This window comes from Hippocampus zosterae, chromosome 4 (assembly GCF_025434085.1).
Source record: "Hippocampus zosterae strain Florida chromosome 4, ASM2543408v3, whole genome shotgun sequence".
Classification (NCBI taxonomy): Eukaryota; Metazoa; Chordata; class Actinopteri; order Syngnathiformes; family Syngnathidae; genus Hippocampus; species Hippocampus zosterae.
In genome coordinates, this window is record NC_067454.1 from 1,415,154 (window position 1) to 1,436,372 (window position 21,219).

At 42.3% G+C, this 21,219-nt stretch overlaps 3 protein-coding genes across 19 annotated transcripts in view; 1 reads left to right on the top strand and 2 right to left on the bottom strand.

The window, feature by feature from the left end:
• Positions 1-976: 976 nt before the first annotated feature.
• LOC127599094 (gastrula zinc finger protein XlCGF7.1-like) lies at positions 977-12,730 on the bottom strand. 13 transcript variants are annotated; one of them, XM_052062771.1, is made up of 4 exons: positions 12,276-12,730; positions 11,856-11,941; positions 5,825-6,410; positions 977-1,305 (listed from the first exon to the last, which is right to left on the bottom strand). In XM_052062771.1, exons 1-4 carry the CDS (start codon positions 12,391-12,393, stop codon positions 1,118-1,120), a joined length of 978 nt encoding a protein of 325 aa, XP_051918731.1. In that variant the 5' UTR covers positions 12,394-12,730; the 3' UTR covers positions 977-1,117. The 13 variants fall into 13 exon arrangements, with proteins under 13 accessions (XP_051918731.1, XP_051918730.1, XP_051918739.1 ...); XM_052062770.1 differs by having other exon boundaries at positions 977-1,473; positions 5,993-6,410; positions 12,276-12,727; XM_052062779.1 differs by having other exon boundaries at positions 977-1,473; positions 5,993-6,283; positions 11,741-11,941; positions 12,276-12,727.
• On the top strand, positions 1,165-16,964 carry LOC127599077 (gastrula zinc finger protein XlCGF8.2DB-like). Of its 4 annotated transcripts, XR_007961995.1 has the most exons (4): positions 1,165-1,305; positions 5,825-5,908; positions 11,201-11,284; positions 11,453-11,600. XR_007961995.1 is itself a non-coding variant. In XM_052062747.1 (3 exons), the coding sequence occupies exons 1-3, from the start codon at positions 13,935-13,937 to the stop codon at positions 16,746-16,748; spliced, it is 1,029 nt and encodes a 342-aa protein (XP_051918707.1). In that variant the 5' UTR covers positions 13,412-13,934; the 3' UTR covers positions 16,749-16,964. The 4 variants fall into 4 exon arrangements, 2 of the variants coding, with proteins under 2 accessions (XP_051918706.1, XP_051918707.1); XM_052062747.1 differs by lacking the exons at positions 1,165-1,305; positions 5,825-5,908; positions 11,201-11,284; positions 11,453-11,600 and adding exons at positions 13,412-14,058; positions 15,760-16,152; positions 16,237-16,964; XR_007961994.1 differs by lacking the exons at positions 5,825-5,908; positions 11,201-11,284 and having other exon boundaries at positions 11,285-11,586.
• Positions 16,965-17,640: 676 nt separating this feature from the next.
• The window catches only part of LOC127599038 (gastrula zinc finger protein XlCGF57.1-like), an 83,222-nt gene continuing 79,643 nt past the window's right edge, over positions 17,641-21,219 (bottom strand). Inside the window, exons 1-2 of one of the 2 annotated variants that reach the window (XM_052062676.1) lie at positions 19,930-20,353; positions 17,641-19,003 (exon numbers count right to left, since the gene is read on the bottom strand). In XM_052062676.1, coding sequence (XP_051918636.1) covers positions 17,976-19,003; positions 19,930-20,053 — 1,152 coding nt within the window. In that variant the 5' untranslated portion in view covers positions 20,054-20,353 and the 3' untranslated portion in view covers positions 17,641-17,975. Of the gene's footprint in view, positions 19,004-19,929; positions 20,354-21,219 lie in introns of those variants that run through there. The other variant, XM_052062677.1, reaches the window with a different exon arrangement.

The following is a 21,219-nucleotide window of genomic DNA, read 5'->3' on the forward strand; positions in this document are numbered from 1 at the left end:
TCCGCTCAGCGGCGTGGCGCCGTCAAGCATGACTTTTCCTTAGCTGTTAGTAAGCTAAGCTAAGGTAAATTCATCAGAAAACACTTCAAGGTGACACGGGACGAATTTCCCCGGACACTAATTTGTAACAAAAGTTTACTCCAGTAAGTAACGATGAAGGTCCTGTGTCGTAGATTCGGTAAATTAGGTACGAATTCTGGAACAATGACTCGGGGTAGGTTTTTTACTTCTTTCTCCTCCTTTGAACACATTTGTGATGATGACTATTTTCTTTTCCTTTTTTTATATCTTACCTTCACTTTTTGCCAATTTATTACCGAATTGTATATTTTATATGTTCAATATACAAATAAATGTATAAGTCAGTTCAGTCTGTTAAGTGGGTTGGCTGCAGGGATCTTGAAGGTCCAGCAGGTGGCAGTGGTCAGTGACACAGTATCAGCACAGTATCAACACAGTGTGTCGACACGCCTCATGAGGCCTCATGGACCCATCACTAGCGTTTACGCTTACACTTCTTCTTCTCCTTCTTCTTCCTTGCACTCTCTTTTGGCAGTTGGCAAACAAATTTCAGGACATTATAGCGCCCTCTTCTGAACTAAAGAGTCGAAGTTAAAAATTGACCATGAGATGACTCGATCCAAAAGTCATGATTGCCGTCTTCCGCGTTTACCAGTCGGAACCTCTTTTTGCAACTCTTCACAAATCATAGAGGGCGCTGTCAATTTTGACAATTCCCGATTTATTTAGTCTGACACACTACAATTCCGAAATTCAAGCAGAAACTGCCACAAAGTGACTCGTTAAATAATTGCAAGAATGGTGAATCTGTAGATTTTCTTATCAGAAATGATACCAATATGAAATATAAAAATGAAAAAATATATGAAAACAATTACAAAATCGGCCATTCATTGAAGGTGAGCCTCATAATCCGGTGCGCCTTTTAATGTGGGAAATAAGGTACTAACAAGAGTTCAAGTTTCTTTACAATTTATTTGAAATGTAATTTCCTGCCCCTCTTGCCATCAGTACACGTGTTTGTCAAGAGATTGGTTTATTGAACATTCGGCAAGTCTCCTTGTTGCCGATGCAGAATCATCATGAAACTTACATTTCAGACAGAGCAAGGAAAATGCCTTATATTAATTTTACTACTTCTGTGTGATATTAAATTGCATTTTACATGGAATTGTTTCCCACAAACTGAGCAGGCAAAAGGTTTCTCACCAGTGTGTGTTCTTACGTGTGTTGTTAAATTGCTTTTGACAGAGAATTTTTTCCCGCAAACTGAGCAGGCAAAAGGTTTCTCGCCGGTGTGCGTTCGCGTGTGCCTCGACAAACTATCCTTCACGGAGAAGCTTTTGCCACAAACTGAGCATACAAAACGTTTCTCGCCAGTGTGTGTTCTTATGTGTACTGTTAAAGTGCTTTTTGCAGAGAAGCTTTTCCCACAAACTGAGCATACAAAAGGTCTCTCGCCCGTGTGCTTTCGTGAATGTGTTCTCAAATGTCCCTTTTCAGAATATTTCTTACCGCAAACTAAACAGCCAAAAGGCTTCTCTCCAGTGTGTGTTCTTGAGTGACTTATTAAACTAGTCTTTACAACAAAGCCTTTACCACAAACTGAGCAGACAAAAGGTTTTTCGCCCGTATGCTTCCTCATGTGAATGATTAAACCCCACTTTGCAACAAAAGTCTTCCCACACTGAGAACATTCTAAGCGTTTCTTGCGTGCACGACATGTCCAGTCACTTTTAGAGCGTTCACCATCATCGGTGTTCGAAGAGTGTGATGTCAAGTCGTCGCTATCTGACAGCGGAGCAAAAAGGCTGTCCGGTTGAGAGTCTTCAAAGTTGTCTCCTTCACTCTTGACAGCGGTCAGTGGAAACTTTGTGATGTCTGCCTCTTGCTCTTCCACTTTTACGTGAGGGGTTTGTGGCTGGTCAACAGGAAGGTCCACATCACTGATGTCTGCCGGACACAGAAGGTTTGATTGCTCGAGTTAAGCGGCGCTTCGTCTTGCTTATTCGGCAGTTGTGATCTGTCTCTCTCTATCAGGGGTGGGCAAACTTTTTGGCTCGGGGGCCACATTGACTTTTAAAATTTGATAGACGAAATTTGGCTGCACTTAACGAAGCATAAAACTCATCCAATTTCAGGGAGTGGAACTTGTCCTTTAGCATCATGTCACATCGGAGATCTATCAGCTCCAACGGCAACTCCTGTGGCACTGTTTAAGTGTTCGTTAATTACTTCAAAACGGAGAGTCAGTGACCTGCGTTATAAGCCAATTTTTTTTCAAATTTGTTCTTGCTGTCAGGACATAAAATCCTTGCTTTCTCTAACATGCACTTTTTAAGAAACTCCCCTTCGGAGAAAGGCTTACTGGCTTTTGCTAGTTTGAATGCCAGTAAAAAAAAAAAGTGTCATCGTGCTTGCTTCTTGGGTGGAAGTTGTTTGAATAAAGGGGTTTCGTTCAGCCTGCAAACTTGCTAGCAACCTGTCAGCGGTAGCTGTACGTTCCTGTGTTGAAAGGTTGCTGGCATAATTAGCATGCTCGGTGGAAAAGTGGCGGCTGATGTTGTATTCTTTTAAAACCGCAACAGTTTCTTGGCAGATAAGACATACAGCCTTGGATCAGACTTTGGTAAAAAAGTATTTAGGCGTCCATTCCTTATTCAACACCCGCCACTCACTGTCGACTTTTTCGTTGACATTGCTGCAGATGGCTTGCGATCTAACCAATAGAAGTAGAGCGATTATTGGAAATAGCTTGCTCTCGAGTGCACTCTCTCTCTCTCATTCTTTCGGGGTCCGGACACTGCAAAATCAAGTCACTGCGTCACTTGGTGTTGAACGCCTGTCATTGCAAGTCAAAATGAAATGAATTGCATAATTTACGTCAAACCTTGTACTGTATTCTGAACAAATCTGGCGGCTAGATTAAAACGACCAACAGGCCAGATCTGGCCCGCGGACCGTAGTTTGCCCACCGCTGATGGATATAGATTTTATATGCATCCTTAACCTTGCTGAAAGGGTCATGCAATCATGCCTTTAGGTCAATGTAAAAAAAATCCAAAGACCCTTGGTACAGCTCGAGTGAGGAGCCAATTTATAGCACATGTTAGCAAGAAGTGAACGAACCTGCACGGTAAGGCTTCTCGGAAACAGAGTCCAGTGTTTGGCATTGTCGTTCGCTGTCCGCCTTATTCTGTTCACAAAGTACCTCCTCGTTCTCTTCTTTCACACGTCTGTCACACATTTCCCGTGGTGATCACAGAACTTAACGCTCAAGTTTGATCTCTGCTGAGCGATTTGCAGATGGCCAGCGCGGCTCGTTGTTGGCGGCTAGCAAGCTAGGCTAAAATGAGCTAGGCCGAGACACTTCACGTACACTGAGACTAGCTTATCGAGACGCTAACAATTAAAAATGTTTTCCTTCAATCAAGTAGTGTCGGGAAGTAGCGTATCAAGGCCGTACGTTTGCGACTATTTCAGAAAAAAAGTGAGTCGAGAGAGGCTATTTATGTCGTGGGGACGTAGCCTTGTCGATGTTCTTTTTTTCCCCCCAACAAACTTTATTGAACAAGTCAAATTACAAATCACAGAAACTTTAGCGAAAAAGTTAATACCTATGTAAGCTTATGTTATATTATTAATTATAATTTTATGTTTGAGCATCATATTATTTCATATTAAGAATATCCAAATTATATTATGTTGTTTAATAATTGCTTAGACGTGTTTTTATGTTGATGGGTTCTGATTGGCTGTTGAAGTAAGAGAAGCAGGAAGTGCTTTTCGTTACGAGATGTGTCGTGTTCTCGAACGTGCTGCGGTGCAAACGTCTCCCCCCCCCCCCCCCCCCCCCTTTTTAATGAAACTGCATTTAAAGGATTCCATCTCTCCCTTTGCCGTTCGTAAATTAGAGCTGTGCTGCGCCCACAAAGGACTACTTCTGTCGAAGGTGCTCACTTCAATGCAGCGGAGCGTCACGATTCGTAGGCCAAAGGAACCAGGCCCGCGAACAGCAAAAATGCACATACGAGTTACTCACATTATTAATGCACTGGAAAAAACAAATAAAACATCCAAAATAAATACATTACCCAGACCAAGATATATCCTATGCGTCTTGTGTATGGTCATTACGGTAATATGTCGACCACAAAATGGCTCCTTGCTGGAGACATGCAATAGAACACAGAAATAGAATAGCGGCAAGAGAGTTCATCGTTAACGAGTCAATGTTATAACTTGCTGTTGGATCAGTGAACTGTGTCGTTGCTTTATTAAATACGTTTTTGTTGCAGCTCCGAAAAAATAGAGGCATGGTGTTTTTTTTTTAAACGCACACTTTATTAATGGTTTTCACAGCCTCAACAAATACAGGTACCTCTCTGTCCGTCACCGTGCCTTCTCTTCCGTTCGATTCGAGAGGCGTTCATGACCGCCTCCGAAAATCGTAAATTAATGATTACGTCAATGAAAATTGAAAATAATGCATCAAAACAGAAAATCAAGCGAGGAAATCACAAAATTAAAACCCACGTCAAAACTCACGTCAATGAAAATTGAAAATAATGCATCAAAACAGAAAATCAATTGAGGAAATCACAAAATTAAAACCCACGTCAAAACTCACGTCAATGAAAATTGAAAATAATGCATCAAAACAGAAAATCAAGCGAGGAAATCACAAAATTAAAACCCACGTCAAAACTCACTTGTATTCAATGGCATTTGACTCAGCATGACTCAGATTTGTTCTTGGTTTTGCTGTTCGGTGTTGTCTATCATCGTTTTTACTGATTTGTTGCTTTACTGTTGTATATGTTAGTTGCTCCATGTGCAGCACTTTCTGTGCAGCGATGGCTGTTTGAAAATCCTCTATAAATACAACTTAAATTCAGACTGAGCAAGGAAAATGCTTTATACAGTGCACTCCGCTTAATAGAACACCGGTTAATAGAGTAATCCGCTTAATAGAGCAAAAGGCTCTGGAACCGATTTGCCTAATGCAATTTCCTATAAAGATACTCCGCTTAGTAGAACAGATCTCCGCTTAATAGAACAGGCCGTAAGCAATGAACATTGTAAACTAGTGGTTTTCGAAGTGTAGCTATCGCGATACTGTACCACTATCGCGAGAAAACGCGGTAGTTCTAGCCGTATACAGTAACAGGTAGCACGCGTCACTCCACACATAGACACACGCACGTCACAATGGCTTCAACTTCATTCAAGAGACGAGGGCCATCACCTGCGGATAAGAAGGACATACTCAGACGATACGATGCATTGCCGGATTCTCAGAAGGTACGCCCGCGGTTTCCAGGACTTCCCTCTTATCCAGCGCATTGAGAGGGAAGTCAACCGCAAAATTACGGACTCCTGTTTCCAGACAAAAGTAACGAAATTTTTCTCGTGATTTGAGATGTTTGACTGAAGTTGATTAAAGTTGTTGTTTTGTTGTTTGATTAAAGATATGGACGTCCACAGTCGAAATATCTCTTCTAACTCGTCAGCAGGGGTTTTCTGCGTGCATAACTTGGTCGTCGACGTGTCTGAAGGTGTACCTAATAAAGTGTCTCCGGTTAATAGAAACCCCGCTTAGTAGAACAGAAGCGCTTCGGCCCAATGGTGTTCTATTAAGCGGAGTGCATTGTATTAAGGTGTGTTATTAAATTGCATTTTACATTGAATTGTTTCCCACAAACTGAGCAGGCAAAAGGTTTCTCGCCAGTGTGTGTTCTTTCGTGTGTCGTTAAATTGCCTTTGGCCGAGAATTTTTTCCCGCAAACTGAGCAGGCAAAAGGTTTCTCGCCGGTGTGCGTTCGCGTGTGCCTTGACAAACTATCCTTCGCGGAGAAGCTTTTGCCACAAACTGAGCATACAAAACGTTTCTCGCCAGTGTGTGTTCTTATGTGTACTGTTAAAATGCTTTTTGCAGAGAAGCTTCTCCCACAAACTGAGCATACAAAAGGTCTCTCGCCAGTGTGCTTTCGTGAATGTGTTCTCAAATGTCCTTTTACAGAATATTTCTTACCGCAAACTAAACAGCCAAAAGGCTTCTCTCCAGTGTGTGTTCTTGAGTGACTTATTAAAAGAGTCTTTACAACAAAGCTTTTACCACAAACGGAGCAGACAAAAGGTTTTTCGCCCGTATGCCTTCTCATGTGAACGGTTAAACTCCACCTTGCAACAAAAGTCTTCCCACACTGAGAACATTCTAAGCGTTTTTTGCGAGCACGACATGTCCAGTCACTTTTAGAGCGTTCATCATCATCGGTGTTCGAAGAGTGTGATGTCAAGTCGTCGCTATCTGACAGCGGAGCAAAAAGGCTGTCTGGTTGAGAGTCTTCAGAGTCGTCTCCTTCACTCTTGACAGCGGTCAGTGGAAACTTTGTGATGTCCGCCTCTTGCTCTTCCACTTTTACGTGAGGGGTTTGTGGCTGGTCAACAGGAAGGTCCACATCGCTGATGTCTGCCGGACACAAAAAGACAAACACAGAAGGTTTGTTTGCTCGAGTTAAGCATCGCTTTGTCTTGCTCATTCGGCAGTCGTGATCTTTCTATCTATATCAGACCTAAATTACGGCCCGTTGGGTCTTTTTAATACGGCCCGCCGAAGGTTGGTACAGTATACAATTAAGGTTCGATGTAAATGATTGCATTCATTTCATTTGGACTTGTAAAGGACCGCTAATATGAGAGATGGCGAGCTCCATAACGCTAACTATGGGCATTGAAGACTTCGAAGCGTCCCGTGGCTGGCTTCAAAGGTTCGTTGCACGACATCAGCTGAGCAACGTTGTCTTGTGTGGTAATCGAGGCGAGGTCAAGTTCGAGACAGTGAGTGAGTGGAGAGAAAGCCACTAGGTCTTTTACTCATTTCATTTTGTAGCAACTAGTCCAAACTTGGTTATATTTTTCATATACCTGTACTGTCTGCTGCAGTTTTTGGGCAATATATTGTTGCACTTTGTTGCTTGTGTTGTACACATATATGTTGTTAACATACTTAAACGTTCATGCAGGACATATACCGCAGTTGTTTCACTGTTCTCATTTTTTAAAAAAGTATGGTAATACTTTAATGCTTTTGTTCTGTTGTTTGGTTTGGACTGTCAACATATTCCGTTTTTCATATGTACCGTATAATGTGAATTATGTTACATTAATACTGGCATACAAAGACATTGTGCTATCTTGATGGGAGAGCTAAAATCATAAAGTGTCGTAGTGTTCATCTTACTGAAAAAGATATACAAATGTTGCACAATTACAATTGTTTTGCATAATTTCACTGAAGAAATCGTTTTTCTGTCAAATAACTGTACTTTCATTATCTAGCAATAATACATACTCTTATCAGTGAAGTGTAATTTGGAATTCCCTCTCTATTCCTGTAGGTGGCCTTAGAATGTCCACCTGGCGTCAGTAACACGATTCTATTCTATATTTGCTGGTCAGGGAGAATCCAGTTTCAGCAGTGTGTGCAATCCTATAATAAGCTAAAGCGGCTGTTGTCGTCCATCACCAACAGCGCTGGTCAAGATCTCCTTTTTTTTTTTTTTAGGACTGAAGTAAACTAGTAGATTGAAAACCGCAGCTGGTGCACAAAGCCATGACATCAGCTCCTTGCCAGGTATAAAAGATACGGGCCTGACAGGGGGAGGGGGCTTTTTTTACATCCATGCCTTGGGCCACTCAACTTTTTGGAAAGACTTCACTCTGACATTGGTAGAATAAAATCTTTTCCCAATCAGCCGTGGTCCCTGAAGTGCTCATTCGTCGGGAAACAGCCCCCGATCACCGAGTGTTTTTTGAAGACCAGCGAAGGAGCAAATACCATATACCACATCAGCTTCTGCAAACAATGTCATTAACTTATTTCAACGTAGAAATTAAATTGAAATCGGGAGTAGATTTCTAACTTTTGGCCCGGCCCTCCACAATATTTTCTGCTTCTCATCCCGCCCAAGAAAATAATTGCCCAACCCTGATCTATATCCATCTTTACCCTTACTGAAAGGGTCAAGCAATCAAGCCTTTAGGTCAATGTAAAAAAAAAATGCAAAGACCCTTGGTACAGCTCGAGTGTGGGGCCAATTTATAGCACACGTTAGCAAGAAGTGAACGAACCTGCACGGTAAGGCTTCTCGGAAACAGAGTCCAGTGTTTGGCATTGTCGTTCGCTGTCCGCCTTTTTCTGTCCACAAAGTACCTCGTCGTTCTCTTCTTTCACACGTCTGTCACACATTTCCCGTGGTGATCACAGCACTTAACGCTCAAGTTGATCTCTGCTGAGCGATTTGCAGATGGCCAGGGCGGCTCGTTGTTGGCAGGCTAGCAAGCTAGGCTAAAATGAGCTCGGCCGAGACACTCCACGTACACTGATTAAAAATGTTTTCCTTCAATCAAGTAGTGTCGGGAAGTCGCGTGTCAAGGCCGTACGTTTGCGACTATTTCAGACAAAAGGCGAGTCGAGAGAGGCTATTTATGTCGTGGGGACGTAGCCTTGTCGATGTTCTTTTTTTTCCCCCAACAATCTTTATTGAACAAGTCAAAATTACAAATCACAGAAACTTTAGCGAAAAAGTTAATACCTATGTAAGCTTATGTTATATTATTAATTATAATTTTATGTTTGAGCATCATATTATTTCATGTTAAGAATACCCAAATTATATGATGTTGTTTAATAATTGCTTAGACGTGTTTTTATGTTGATAGGTTCTGATTGGCTGTTGAAGTAAGAGAAGCCGGAAGTGCTTTTCGTTACGAGATGTGTCGTGTTCTCGAACGTGCTGCGGTGCAAACGTCTCCCCCCCCCCCTTTTAATGAAACTGCATTTAAAGGATTCCATCTCTCCCTTTGCCGTTCGTAAATTAGAGTTGTGCTGCGCCCACAAAGGACTACTTCTGTCGAAGGTGTGAAGTGTAATTTGGAATTCCCTCTCTATTCCTGTAGGTGGCCTTAGAATGTCCCCCTGGCGTCAGTAACACGATTCTATTCTATATTTGCTGGTCAGGGAGAATCCAGTTTCAGCAGTGTGTGCAATCCTATAATAAGCTAAAGCGGCTGTTGTCGTCCATCACCAACAGCGCTGGTCAAGATCTCCTTTTTTAGGACTGAAGTAAACTAGTAGATTGAAAACCGCAGCTAGTGCACAAAGCCATGACATCAGCGCCTTGCCAGGTATAAAAGATACGGGTCTGACAGGGGGAGGGGCTTTTTTACATCCATGCCTTGGGCCACTCAACTTTTTGGAAAGACTTCACTCTGACATTGGTAGAATAAAATCTTTTCCCAATCAGCCGTGGTCCCTGAAGTGCTCATTCGTCGGGAAACAGCCACCGATCACCGAGTGTTTTTTGAAGACCAGCGAAGCAGCAAAAACCATATACCACAGGTGCTCACTTCAATGCAGCGGAGCGTCACGATTCGTAGGCCAAAGGAACCAGGCCCGCGAACAGCAAAAATGCACATACGAGTTACTCACATTATTAATGCACTGGAAAAACAAAATAAAACATCCAAAATAAATACATTACCCAGACCAAGATATATCCTATGCGTCTTGTGTATGGTCATTACGGTAATATGTCGACCACAAAATGGCTCCTTGCTGGAGACATGAATAGAACACAGAAATAGAATAGCGGCAAGAGAGTTCATCGTTAACGAGTCAATGTTATAACTTGCTGTTGGATCAGTGAACTGTGTCTTTGCTTTATTAAATACGTTTTTGTTGCAGCTCCGAAAAAAATAGAGGCATGGTGTTGGGTTTTTTTTAAACGCACACTTTATTAATGGTTTTCACAGCCTCAACAAATACAGGTACCTCTCTGTCCGTCACCGTGCCTTCTCTTCCGTTCGATTCGAGAGGCGTTCATGACCGCCTCCGAAAGTCGGAAATTAATGATTACGTCAATGAAAATTGAAAATAATGCATCAAAACAGAAAATCAAGCGAGGAAAACACAAAATTAAAACCCACGTCAAAACTCACTTGTATTCTTTGGCATTTGACTCAGCATGACTCAGATTTGCTCTTGGTTTTGCTGATGGGTGCTTTCTATCATCTTTTTTACTGATTTGTTGCTTTACTGTTGTATATGTTGCTCCATGTACAGCACTTTGTGTGCAGCGATGGCTGTTTGAAAATCCTCTATAAATACAACTTAAATTTCAGACTGAGCAAGGAAAATGGTTGTTGAGGAATGGGAGCTGCCAATTTGCTCTTGGCCCTTCCTTGGTTACAGATTCTTTTATCTCTCTATAGGGTGGAAGAAGACCCAACACCACGTAGTCTTTTCTTCAGTTTATCACAACGCAACACGAATCGATTCGGGCTCCTGTGAGTCTCAGATTTCATCAGGAAGCCCCGAAGAAACACATACATGAGATTATATAGAGACAATATGATAATGAGAGGCGGGGAGGTACGCCTCTCATGCAAATCCCGAAACAAAGAAAGTAACATGTCATCTGACCCGGTGTGGCCGGAGGAAGCCAGGAGCGGTGAGGTGAGACCAGACCACCACTACCCCCCATTTGGTGCGATGGCAGGAACACAGATGCCTGAGATAACAGCTCCTCTAAAACATGTCCCGTGGAGGGGGGGCCCCCGAAGTGGTGGGGGGCCGAGGGCACTAAAGTTGATTGTAATAACATTAAGCAGGAAATACCTTCAACCGCATTTGTACATTGTTTCTTTCAGTGTCTGAACAAACACAACCAACAGGAAGGAGCAACACCATAACCAAGTAAAAAGCAGAAATAAGGAAGATCAAGCAAAGTTCGATCTTGATATGATGACAAAGTATAGACCACTGCTGCTGGTCACAGATTTTGAGATTAGGGTTCCTCTTTGAGGGCACTTGAGAGCCTTCAGGGACTTTTATGAGGAAGTGGAGGCAATAAAAACCCTTGGGGGGCTGTTAATTAACCAGAGGGAAATGGGCTCTAACTTCAAAGTACATTCTTTGTTTTAACTACTTCAGCAGATGTTCAGGAGAGAGACTAGTGTCAATAGTTCTCATACCAAGATGAAATTCAACAATGTTCTACTACTACTTCTAGCGGAATAATTCCTCAACAATGGTTTATATTAATTTTACTTCTCAGATGTGATATTAAATTGCATTTTACATGGAATTGTTTCCCACAAACTGAGCAGGCAAAAGGTTTCTCGCCAGTGTGTGTTCTTATGTGTGTTGTTAAATTGCCTTTGGCAGAGAATTTTTTCCCGCAAAATGAGCAGGCAAAAGGTTTCTCGCCGGTGTGCGTTCGCGTGTGCCTTGACAAACTATCCTTCTCAGAGAAGCTTTTGCCACAAACTGAGCATACAAAACGTTTCTCGCCAGTGTGTGTTTTGGTGTGCCTTAATAAACAGCTCTTCACAGAGAAGCTTTTCCCACAAACTGAGCATACAAAAGGTCTCTCGCCAGTGTGCTTTCGTGAATGTGTTCTCAAATGTCCTTTTCCAGAATATTTCTTACCGCAAACTAAACAGCCAAAAGGCTTCTCTCCAGTGTGTGTTCTTGAGTGACTTATTAAACTAGTCTTTACAACAAAGCTTTTACCACAAACAGAGCAGACAAAAGGTTTTTCGCCCGTATGCTTCCTCATGTGAATTATTAAACTCCACCTTGCAACAAAAGTCTTCCCACACTGAGAACATTCTAAGCGTTTTTTGCGAGCACGGCATGTCGAGTCACTTTTAGAGTGTTCATCATCATCGGTGTTCGAAGAGTGTGATGTCAAGTCGTCGCTATCTGACAGCGGAGCAAAAAGGCTGTCTGGTTGAGAGTCTTCAGAGTTGTCTCCTTCACTCTTGACAGCGGTCAGTGGAAACTTTGTGATGTCCGCCTCTTGCTCTTCCACTTTTACGTGAGGGGTTTGTGGCTGGTCGACATCACTGATGTCTGAAGGACACAAAAAGACAAACGCAGAAGGTTTGTTTGCTCGAGTTAAGCATCGCTTTGTCTTGCTCATTCGGCAGTCGTGATCTTTCTATCTATATCAGACCTAAATTACAGCCCGCGGGCCGGTTACGGCCCGTTGGGTCTTTTTAATACGGCCCGCCGAAGGTTGGTACAGTATACAATTATGGTTCGATGTAAATGATTGCATTCATTTCATTTGGACTTATAAAGGACCGTTAATATGAGAGATGGCGAGCTCCATAACGCTAACTATGGGCATTGAAGACTTCGAAGCGTCCCGTTTATAGCACATGTTAGCAAGAAGTGAACGAACCTGCACGGTAAGGCTTCTCGGAAACAGAGTCCAGTGGTTGGCGTTGTCGTTCGCTGTCCGCCTTTTTCTGTCCACAAAGTACCTCCTCGTTCTCTTCTTTCACACGTCTGTCGCACATTTCCCGTGGTGATCACAGCACTTCACGCTCAAGTTGATCTCTGCTGAGCGATTTGCAGATGGCCAGGGCGGCTCGTTGTTGGCAGGCTAGCAAGCTAGGCTAAAATGAGCTAGGCCGAGACACTTCACGTACACTGAGACGAGTTTGTCGAGACGCTAACATTTAATTAAAAATGTTTTCCTCCAATCAAGTAGTGTCGGGAAGTAGCGTATCAAGGCCGTACGTTTGCGACTATTTCAGAAAAAAAGGTAAGTCGAGAGAGGCTATTTATGTCGTGGGGACGTAGCCTTGTCGATGTTCTTTTTTTTCCCCCAACAAACTTTATTGAACAAGTCAAATTACAAATCACAGAAAATTTAGCGAACAAGTTAATACGTATGTAAGCTTATGTTATATTATTATGATTTTATGTTTGAGCATCATATTATTTCATATTAAGAATACCCAAATTATATTCTGTTGTTTAATAATTGCTTAGACGTGTTTTATGTTGATGGGTTCTGATTGGCTGTTGAAGTAAGAGAAGCAGGAAGTGATTTTCGTTACGATGAGAGTTGTGTTCTCGAACGTGTTGCGGTGCAGACGTCTTTTTCCCCTTTTAATAAAACTGCATTTAAAGGATTCCATCCTTCCATTTTGCCGTTCGTAAAATAGAGCTGTCCACTAAAAACAACGAAACCCTCAATTTACACATACACAGAGAGATAAACAAAAAGATGAGCCAGAGGATTTCAAACGAAGATTCAAAATAAAGAGCATAAAGTCAGTTTTAACCGCTTTCTCGTTTTTTGGAAACCGTAATAGAATTCACATATTGCTTAGATTCTGCATCAAAAATTTATTCCCTAATTGCTAAAACAATTGACACATCTATCAATCTTGATTTATTTAAAAAAAAATGATTCAATTTGTAATTGGTCATCAGTTTTCAATCTACTGCAGTAATGACTTTCGCCAGGAGAGGTCACTGTAACGGAAGCGTCAAGAACGGCACCCATTTTCGAAGCAATTCGTCACAAAACATGTTTTTGCCCATCACTTGTAGTTGTGAATGCCAGAAATTTTCTTTTTGATTTGGTAAAAGTGAATGACGGATTTATCTGTAACACATCCAGTCAAGCGGCTTGATGTTTGGAAGGCTCTCCAGCCGGGAGAACGCGCTGATCCTGGCATTCTCTCACACGAGCGGTGGGCGGAGCAAGGCGTAGAGCGTCGTCACTGCCTTAGCTAAAACAAACTAAACGTCGACTCGGGACTTTTTGAAAAGAATGCTTTGTGAATTCGTATGAACGTATCGACGACTCGACCCTGTACGTTCGTCACTACTCAACCTGAGTGAAAACAGCATTTATTCAAGTTTCGTGTGCAGATAAACTCGTCGCGGCGCACGTTGAAGCATCTCAGGCTAGCTTATCTTGGTCAAACATGCTAGCCGCGAACAAAGAACCGCTTTTGTTCGCTCCTTATCGCGAAGCAGAGCAATTCTGAAGTGGCAGAGATCAAGTGTGATTCTGAAGTGGAGTGATGACCATCGTGTGAAAATGTTTGCAAAAAGTGTGAAAGACGAGTACGAGGAGCGACTTTGTGGAACAGAAGAGAATAACGAGCCACGTCAACCAGTGGACGCTGTTCTCAAGAAGCCTCAAGCTGAACCACACAGAACAGGTTGGCTCACTTCTGACACTCTCTACGGTGCCATCTATATTCAACTAAATTCGCAGAGGTCGTGAAAGTACTCCTATTCTATACTTCAATTTAGCACAGACGTGTGCAATGAAAAATAGTATTGGAAATGTACAAAGACCGATTCAACTCATTAAGACCCGTTTTGATAACCGAAAAAACTGATGTGCACATGAAATACTTTCTCCCTTTTATCATCTGATAAACAACAACATTATCGCATCAGATACTCGGTAGTCACATGTTAGTAAGTGTAAATATTTTTACTGTTTTACGTCCTAGTTCAGTATGCTTGAAAAGTATAAATACTTGAACTGTCAAACGATTAAAATATTTAATCTAATTAAAAATACAACTGTCATAATTAACTCATGTTCACTAAAAATTAATCGTGATTACTCACGCATTTTTTTATCGTTTCGGAATTTCCTTTTATATTTTTGTCCTATTTTCCCAATTTTAATGCTCTCACCAACATGGAATCATGAATCGGTTTTCTATGTGCAAAATGCAAATATTTACTGAAATAACAATTTTGATTTTCCATTTTACGTGAACATTTTTCACTTGGAGCAGTAATTCACACAATCTCTTACACAATATTACTGTCCATCAACAACAGTGAAAAAAATATTTTGTCATTCAACAGCTGCTTTAACAGCTCTTTATGGAATCAAAACTGAGCAATATAACATTATAAAGTGTACATCTAAGGTAAAAACTAGTACTCAGCCTATAGTGGATTTAAGTCATGGTTGCATACTTCGTTTTTCTCAAGTTTGCTTTGAACACAGCAGTCAGGCTATGTTGATTCTGTTGGTCCTTCTTGCGCGGAAGTCTCTCTACGGTTTTGTGTAGACATCATTTCGGATGACGACACAGAGATGTTTTATTTCCACTAGGTCACTACCACTGCACCGCTAAACTTCACTGTCAGACTAACACAGAGAAGCTCCACCCACTCTATTTATATGGACACGGAACACTGTAACCTTCCACACAAAATAGTTCCAAACAAGTAACAATCGCGTCAGTGGCATACATCGTATACCTGTATCATACAGGTAACTTTGGTCTTGTCAGTGGACCAATCTGGCAACTTTTTAAAAGTAAACTTTCCATTCATAAACTCTTTTAAGTATCCGTTTTCGGTGTCCCGCGCCGCTGTGGCTGGCAAAACAAACGTGCGTGGACCTACGCAGCGCGCTTGTTGTTTTGTTTCTGGTTTATTTATAGAGCAACGTAACATCCGCTGTGACGTGTGCCGCGTTAATCTCGCGAGAAAAACATTAATACAGTGAAAATTCATTTAAATTAATGCCAATAAACACGTGCTATACTGACAGCTTTAATAAATACAAATATGAATTTGTGAAAGTGAAGCCAATCAGTCCACCAGTCTTTGCATTTCACTGACCGTCATTTCCACGAATACATTCATTCAAAATTTCATCAAGATAACGATGTGGGCTTGATGGTGCCCCCTCGTGGCAAAATGTGGATTCCTGAGAACCCACGTCAATGGGTTTGTCTTTATGCTCGCGGTACAATGAGTAACACATCAAACATATTTCACCCTAACATGTAAGAATAATAACACAGGAGATCACAGCCACAAAAGCAGACTTGGCAGAGAAAAGCTTAATTTAACCAAACCACGTCCTGTTTTCTTGTGTATGTCAGACAGCAGTGAAGAAAATCATCACAGTGTGCCGCAGCAGCAGTTTGAGTCACCTCAGTTTAAACAGGAAGAAGAGCAAGAGCCCACCCACGTCAAAGAAGAAGTGGACGAGGCTGAGATTACCAAGTTTCCGTTGACTGTCACTGTGAAGAGTGAAGATGATGATGGTGATGAAGCCCAATTTGGAGGATCCCAAGGTGACAGCCTCTTAGCGCCACTCTCAGATAGTGACGACATAACGTCGAGCTCTTCTGCCACTGATAATAATGAGCGCTCGAAAGGTGACGTGACATGTCACACCAATGGGAAACGCTTGAAATGTTCTCAGTGTGACAAAACGTTTGCCAAAGTGTATTTTTTAAAAATACACACCAGAACACACACTGGCGAGAAACCTTTTGCCTGCTCAGTTTGCGGCAAAAGATTCACTCAGAAGGGACCGTTGATCGGACACACAAGAACACACACTGGGGAGAAACCTTTTGCCTGCTCAGTTTGCGGCAAAAGGTTCACTCAGAAGGGACAGTTAATCGGACACACAAGAACACACACTGGAGAGAAACCTTTTCCCTGCTTAATTTGTGAGAAAAGATTCGCAGAAAAGGGAAGCTTAATTAGGCACACAAGAACACACACTGGAGAGAAACCTTTTGCCTGCCAAGTTTGCGCTCAAAGATTTTCTGAAGGGGGACATTTAAAAACACACTTGAGAACACACACTGGAGAGAAACCTTTTTCCTGTCCAGTTTGTGGGAGGGGATTTGCAGTAAAGAGAAACTTAGCAACTCACTCGAGGACGCACACCGGCGAGAAACCTTTTGCGTGCCCTGCCTGTCCATCAACTTTCATCGATCGTTCTGGATTGAATAAACACATGAAAACACACACTGGTGAGAAACCGTACGCATGTGCTGTGTGTGATGAAGGCTTCAGTTCTACTTATCAGATGATCAGACACAAGTGTGCTGGTGGGAAGAGCGGCAGCAAATGAAGCCTCAGATTAATTGTAAAGAAATGTCGACTCCGTGGGGTGAACTGTTGAAAAGCGGATTTGTGATTCTGAAGAAAATGTTCAGCAACCACATACAGTCGAGAGTATTGTGCAAAAGTGTTGGGCCACCGCAGGATTTGCTTTCGCGGTTGCATCATAATCATGTATCACTCGAAAGCCACTGAACTATGAATAAAAGTGAAGGCAAGGAATGGAGCCGTGTGTTTGGGTTCATTTGTTTGCCTACATCTAGTTCATTGAAGACAAAGAACAGGCGGGGCCTGCAAATATGACACTAGGCGCACATGAATCCATTGACCTACAGCAGAGGTGTCCAAAGTTGGTCCTCGCGGGCTGCTGTCCTGACTGTTTTCCAGCTCTCCCAGCAGCAACGTACCTGATTCAAATCATCAGGATGGTTTTCGAGCTGGCTGATGAGCTGATCATCTGAATCAGGTGTGTTGCAGCTGGGAGAGCTGGAAAACGGGCAGGACGCTGGCCCTCCAGGCTGGGAGCTGGACATGCCTGACCTACAGACATACATCTTTCACAACAGCTGCAGCTGTAACAAGTGCTTCACAGAACGGTTAACATGAAATAACAAAAAAAGAATAGAATACAGCACATGACGTAGTCATCATAGTGACTTAGAATATGTAAAGAATAGATTCCTATTGGTCCGATTTTATTTCATAATCCTGCTAACGGTAAAGTGCCATGAAAACGAGCGGCCCATTTTCGGCCGCATGATGTCACTTTCAGCGGGATTCGACCGCACGTGGTATCCAAATCCTCTTGAAGCCTGTCCAAATTCGTCATGGTTTATGCGGTCCACAGATGCTACATGAGGAGGAGCAAACACATTCATTCCAAAGGCAGACATTAAACAGCATCATGTGTGAATCGTCAACATTTATTCAGGATCACAGATACATGGTAACAGCTTACCACAACCACTGAACCTTGACAAGTTTGTCAAAAATACAATTGAATTGAGAGTTTCCTCAGTTTTCTTGATGTCCATCAGGTTCATGAAACTGCTGCTCTTCTCGTCTGCATGCACAATTCTGTCTCCTAAGTTGATGATGCCATCAATTCTTTGACAACACACATGACAATTGACTGGTCCCTTGCCGGTATAAATTCTTGTATGTTGTTGTTGTTGCAGACCTTAATAAGAATCTTTCAGCATAAAACAAAAACAAAACCTAAGCATGGAAACACGTTTTACTCAGTGTGCGATCTCATGTGTTTCGCCAACCCTGAGTGATCACGGAAACTCAAACTGCAAACTGAGCAGTCAAAAGGTTTCTCTCCGGTGTGCGTTCTGGTGTGAATTCTTAAATGTCCGCTTGTAGAGAATTCTTTCCCACAAAGTAAGCAGGCAAAAGGTTTCTCTCCGGTGTGTGTTCTTTCATGTGTTCTTAAATGTCCCTTTGTTGAGAATCTTTTCTCACAATAGGAGCAGGCAAAAGGTTTCTCGCCAGTGTGTGTTCTGGTGTGATTTGTCAAACTAATCTTCTGAGCGAATCTCAGGCCGCATACTTCACAAGCATAAGGTTTTTCCCCAGTGTGTGTTCTTGTGTGCGTTCTTAAATGTCCACTGACAGAGAATGTTTTACCACAAATTGAGCAGACAAAAGGTTTCTCTCCGGTGTGTCTTCGTGTGTGTGCTATTAAATGTCTCTTTCCAGAGAATCTTTGACCACAGATTGAACATGCAAAAGGTTTCTCTCCAGTGTGGGTTCTCATGTGATTTGTTAAAGTGACTTTCTGAGCGAATCCAAGATTGCATAATGAGCATGCAAAAGGTTTCTCCCCAGTGTGTGTTCTTGTGTGTGTTATTAAATGTCCGTTTAGCGAGAACGTTTTGCCACAAACTGCGCAGGCAAAGGGCCTCTCTCCAGTGTGCGTTCTTGTGTGTCTTTTCAATGATGACATGTTGAAAAACATTTTGTCACACTGGGAACATTTCACATTCTTGTTAGCCCGACTTGTCAAACGACCTTTCGAGTGTTCATCTTCATCATCAGTGTCAGAAGAGCATGACATGATGTCATCACTCTCCGAAAGTGGTGCTAAGAGGTCGTCTGCTTGTGAGCCTTCACAGCCGTCGACATCACCTTTCTCTTCTTCATTTTCACTTTTACTGACAGTCAATGGAAATTTGGTCATTTTAACTCCCTGCTCGACGTCTTCAATGACGGGGGGTTCCAGATCCTGCTGCTCAGGATGAAGGTATTCTTTACTGACGTCTGCAGGACGCAAAAGGACAAACACCCATGGTTTGCTGAAGCTTTACTCAGTCAAGTCTCACATTTTGATATTAATGCTGTGTGTCAAATTGATGATACATGATGTTTTTGGGAGTCTGTTTGAGAATCACATTAATTTTTCTTTCACGGGGGAATTACAAAATATATTCTAGATTTTTAAAATAACATGTAATATTGTAACTTATGGAAGTCCTGTTCTCCACTGTGCCCGCGTGTGTGGGCTTTCTCCGGCTACTCCGATTTCCTCCCACATTCCACAAACATGCATGGTAGGGTTAGCGTCCAGCAAACTTTCAGATAGTGGCCTTACGCCACTGCGAATGTGCAACCTACAATTATAGTTCAGTCTGGAATTAAACGCGGCGACAGAATATGTTAAATGTAAAAGGCCCAAATGGTTTAAAGCACCTGCGCACCTTTCCCGCCGCTCTGCAAATATGATAAAGACAGGAGATTGTTGTCACATAAACCACCAGTAGATGAAAACGGGCCATCAGAGAGGTAGGTTGTCACACTCCTATCCTGCCACAAGAGGGGGCAGTCTCCTTTTGACGTTATTTTGGATCCTTCTCTTGACTGGTGTGGTTAAACTATTACATCTGATACATTGATATTTTTCGGCTGAGTCCAACAGGTCATACTGTAGTAATGGAAGGTAATCCTGTGCACGAAGTAGAGGAATTTTAAGGATAAAAAAATGGTATTTTACACAAATGACGAAAGCTTTTTTTCCAGGAAAGTAGGGTTAAACATTCAGAATGTTGATGGGGGAAAAGCCCACGAACAAGCTTGTAGGTGGCTAAACTCGAACAAGGTCGACGTAGGGGACTTCAGAAATAATGGGAAGAACGTTGTTATAAATACAACGTAGTGCCAAAGCAAGTGAAAGAAAGAAGTGAACAAACCTTTTCTGTGTGATTCATCTTGGGGCTTCGTGAAAACAGCATCCGGGCGTTGACGTTTGTGGTCGACTTTTCTTCCGCAAAATTCTTCCTCATAGTCTTCTTCTTTCGTGCTTTTCGCACACATTTTGAGGCGATAATCGCAACACTTTGAAAACGCGCGTGCTCTCGGCTTAGCGATGCGCTCAGAAGAAACGCGTCTCTTCGTTCGCGACTAGCAAGATAAACTTAGCTAGGCTAAGCTACGTGAGTCAACGAAGCTTAGGCGTTGACGGAGACGAGTTTTTTTTTTTTTTACCGACGATGATGTAATGAAGGATATATTTCTCTCGTGATATACTAACAGGCGTACCGTATCGATGTTTCTGTTCAGTATAAATTCTGTAACAATGATTTCGTGAGGCACAAGCCTAGGGCGTGTGTTGGATTCGCCTGGCCCTTTAAGAGGGGCGGGGCGGGGCTGCCACTGACTGGTGACCGTTCGCGCGACGTATAAAAAAAGCAGCATCGCATTATAAGATAAGATAAGATATCTTTTATTCGTCCCACAGTGGGGAAATTTACAGCCTCCAGCAGCAAGAATGTATGTAGAAAGAAGAAAGGAGAAAGAGAAATAAAAACAACAAACATCTTTCAATTAAATGCAATATGAACACAAAATGGATAAATCGCAGCACTATTTACAATTTTCCTTCACATCATTTAATTATTATTATTATTATGATTGTTATTTTTTATTCATCAGCCTGACAGCAGTCGGCTGTCTCTCCTTGCAGCGCGGGTGTAACAGTCTCTGGCTGAAGGAGCTACCAAGTGCTGTCAGGGCGGGCTGGAGGGGGTGGGAGGGACTGGCCATCATAGCTTTTAGCTTAGTTAGCAATTATGTTACGTTAGTGAATCCACGCGCTTCGTCGTCGGCATGGTAAGCTACGCTTGTGCTTTTCTTTGCCGGATATCTAAAGTGAGCTTTCGATTCGATGATGATCGGTTGCTTTGTTTGTCTGCTTTGCATTGTGTCCGTTGTGCTTTATGTTTGCAGCATCGCTATGCAATCACAGTCAGTTACCGGTCGCAATTGGCAATGTAAACAGCGTGGGCTAAAGTTAAAATGAGTTGGCTTTATTTAACTCATTTTGCATCGTTGTCATGTTTGTCCAACTGCAATTGCATGTTTGAACGAAGTACATTGCGTTGCAGCTGGGCTTAATCCTGCTGGCGCTCCACTTCCGGTTTGTACTTTTGGGACTTGTAGTTCTTTTGTTCGAGTCGACTTGATACATTTGTGATGGTATG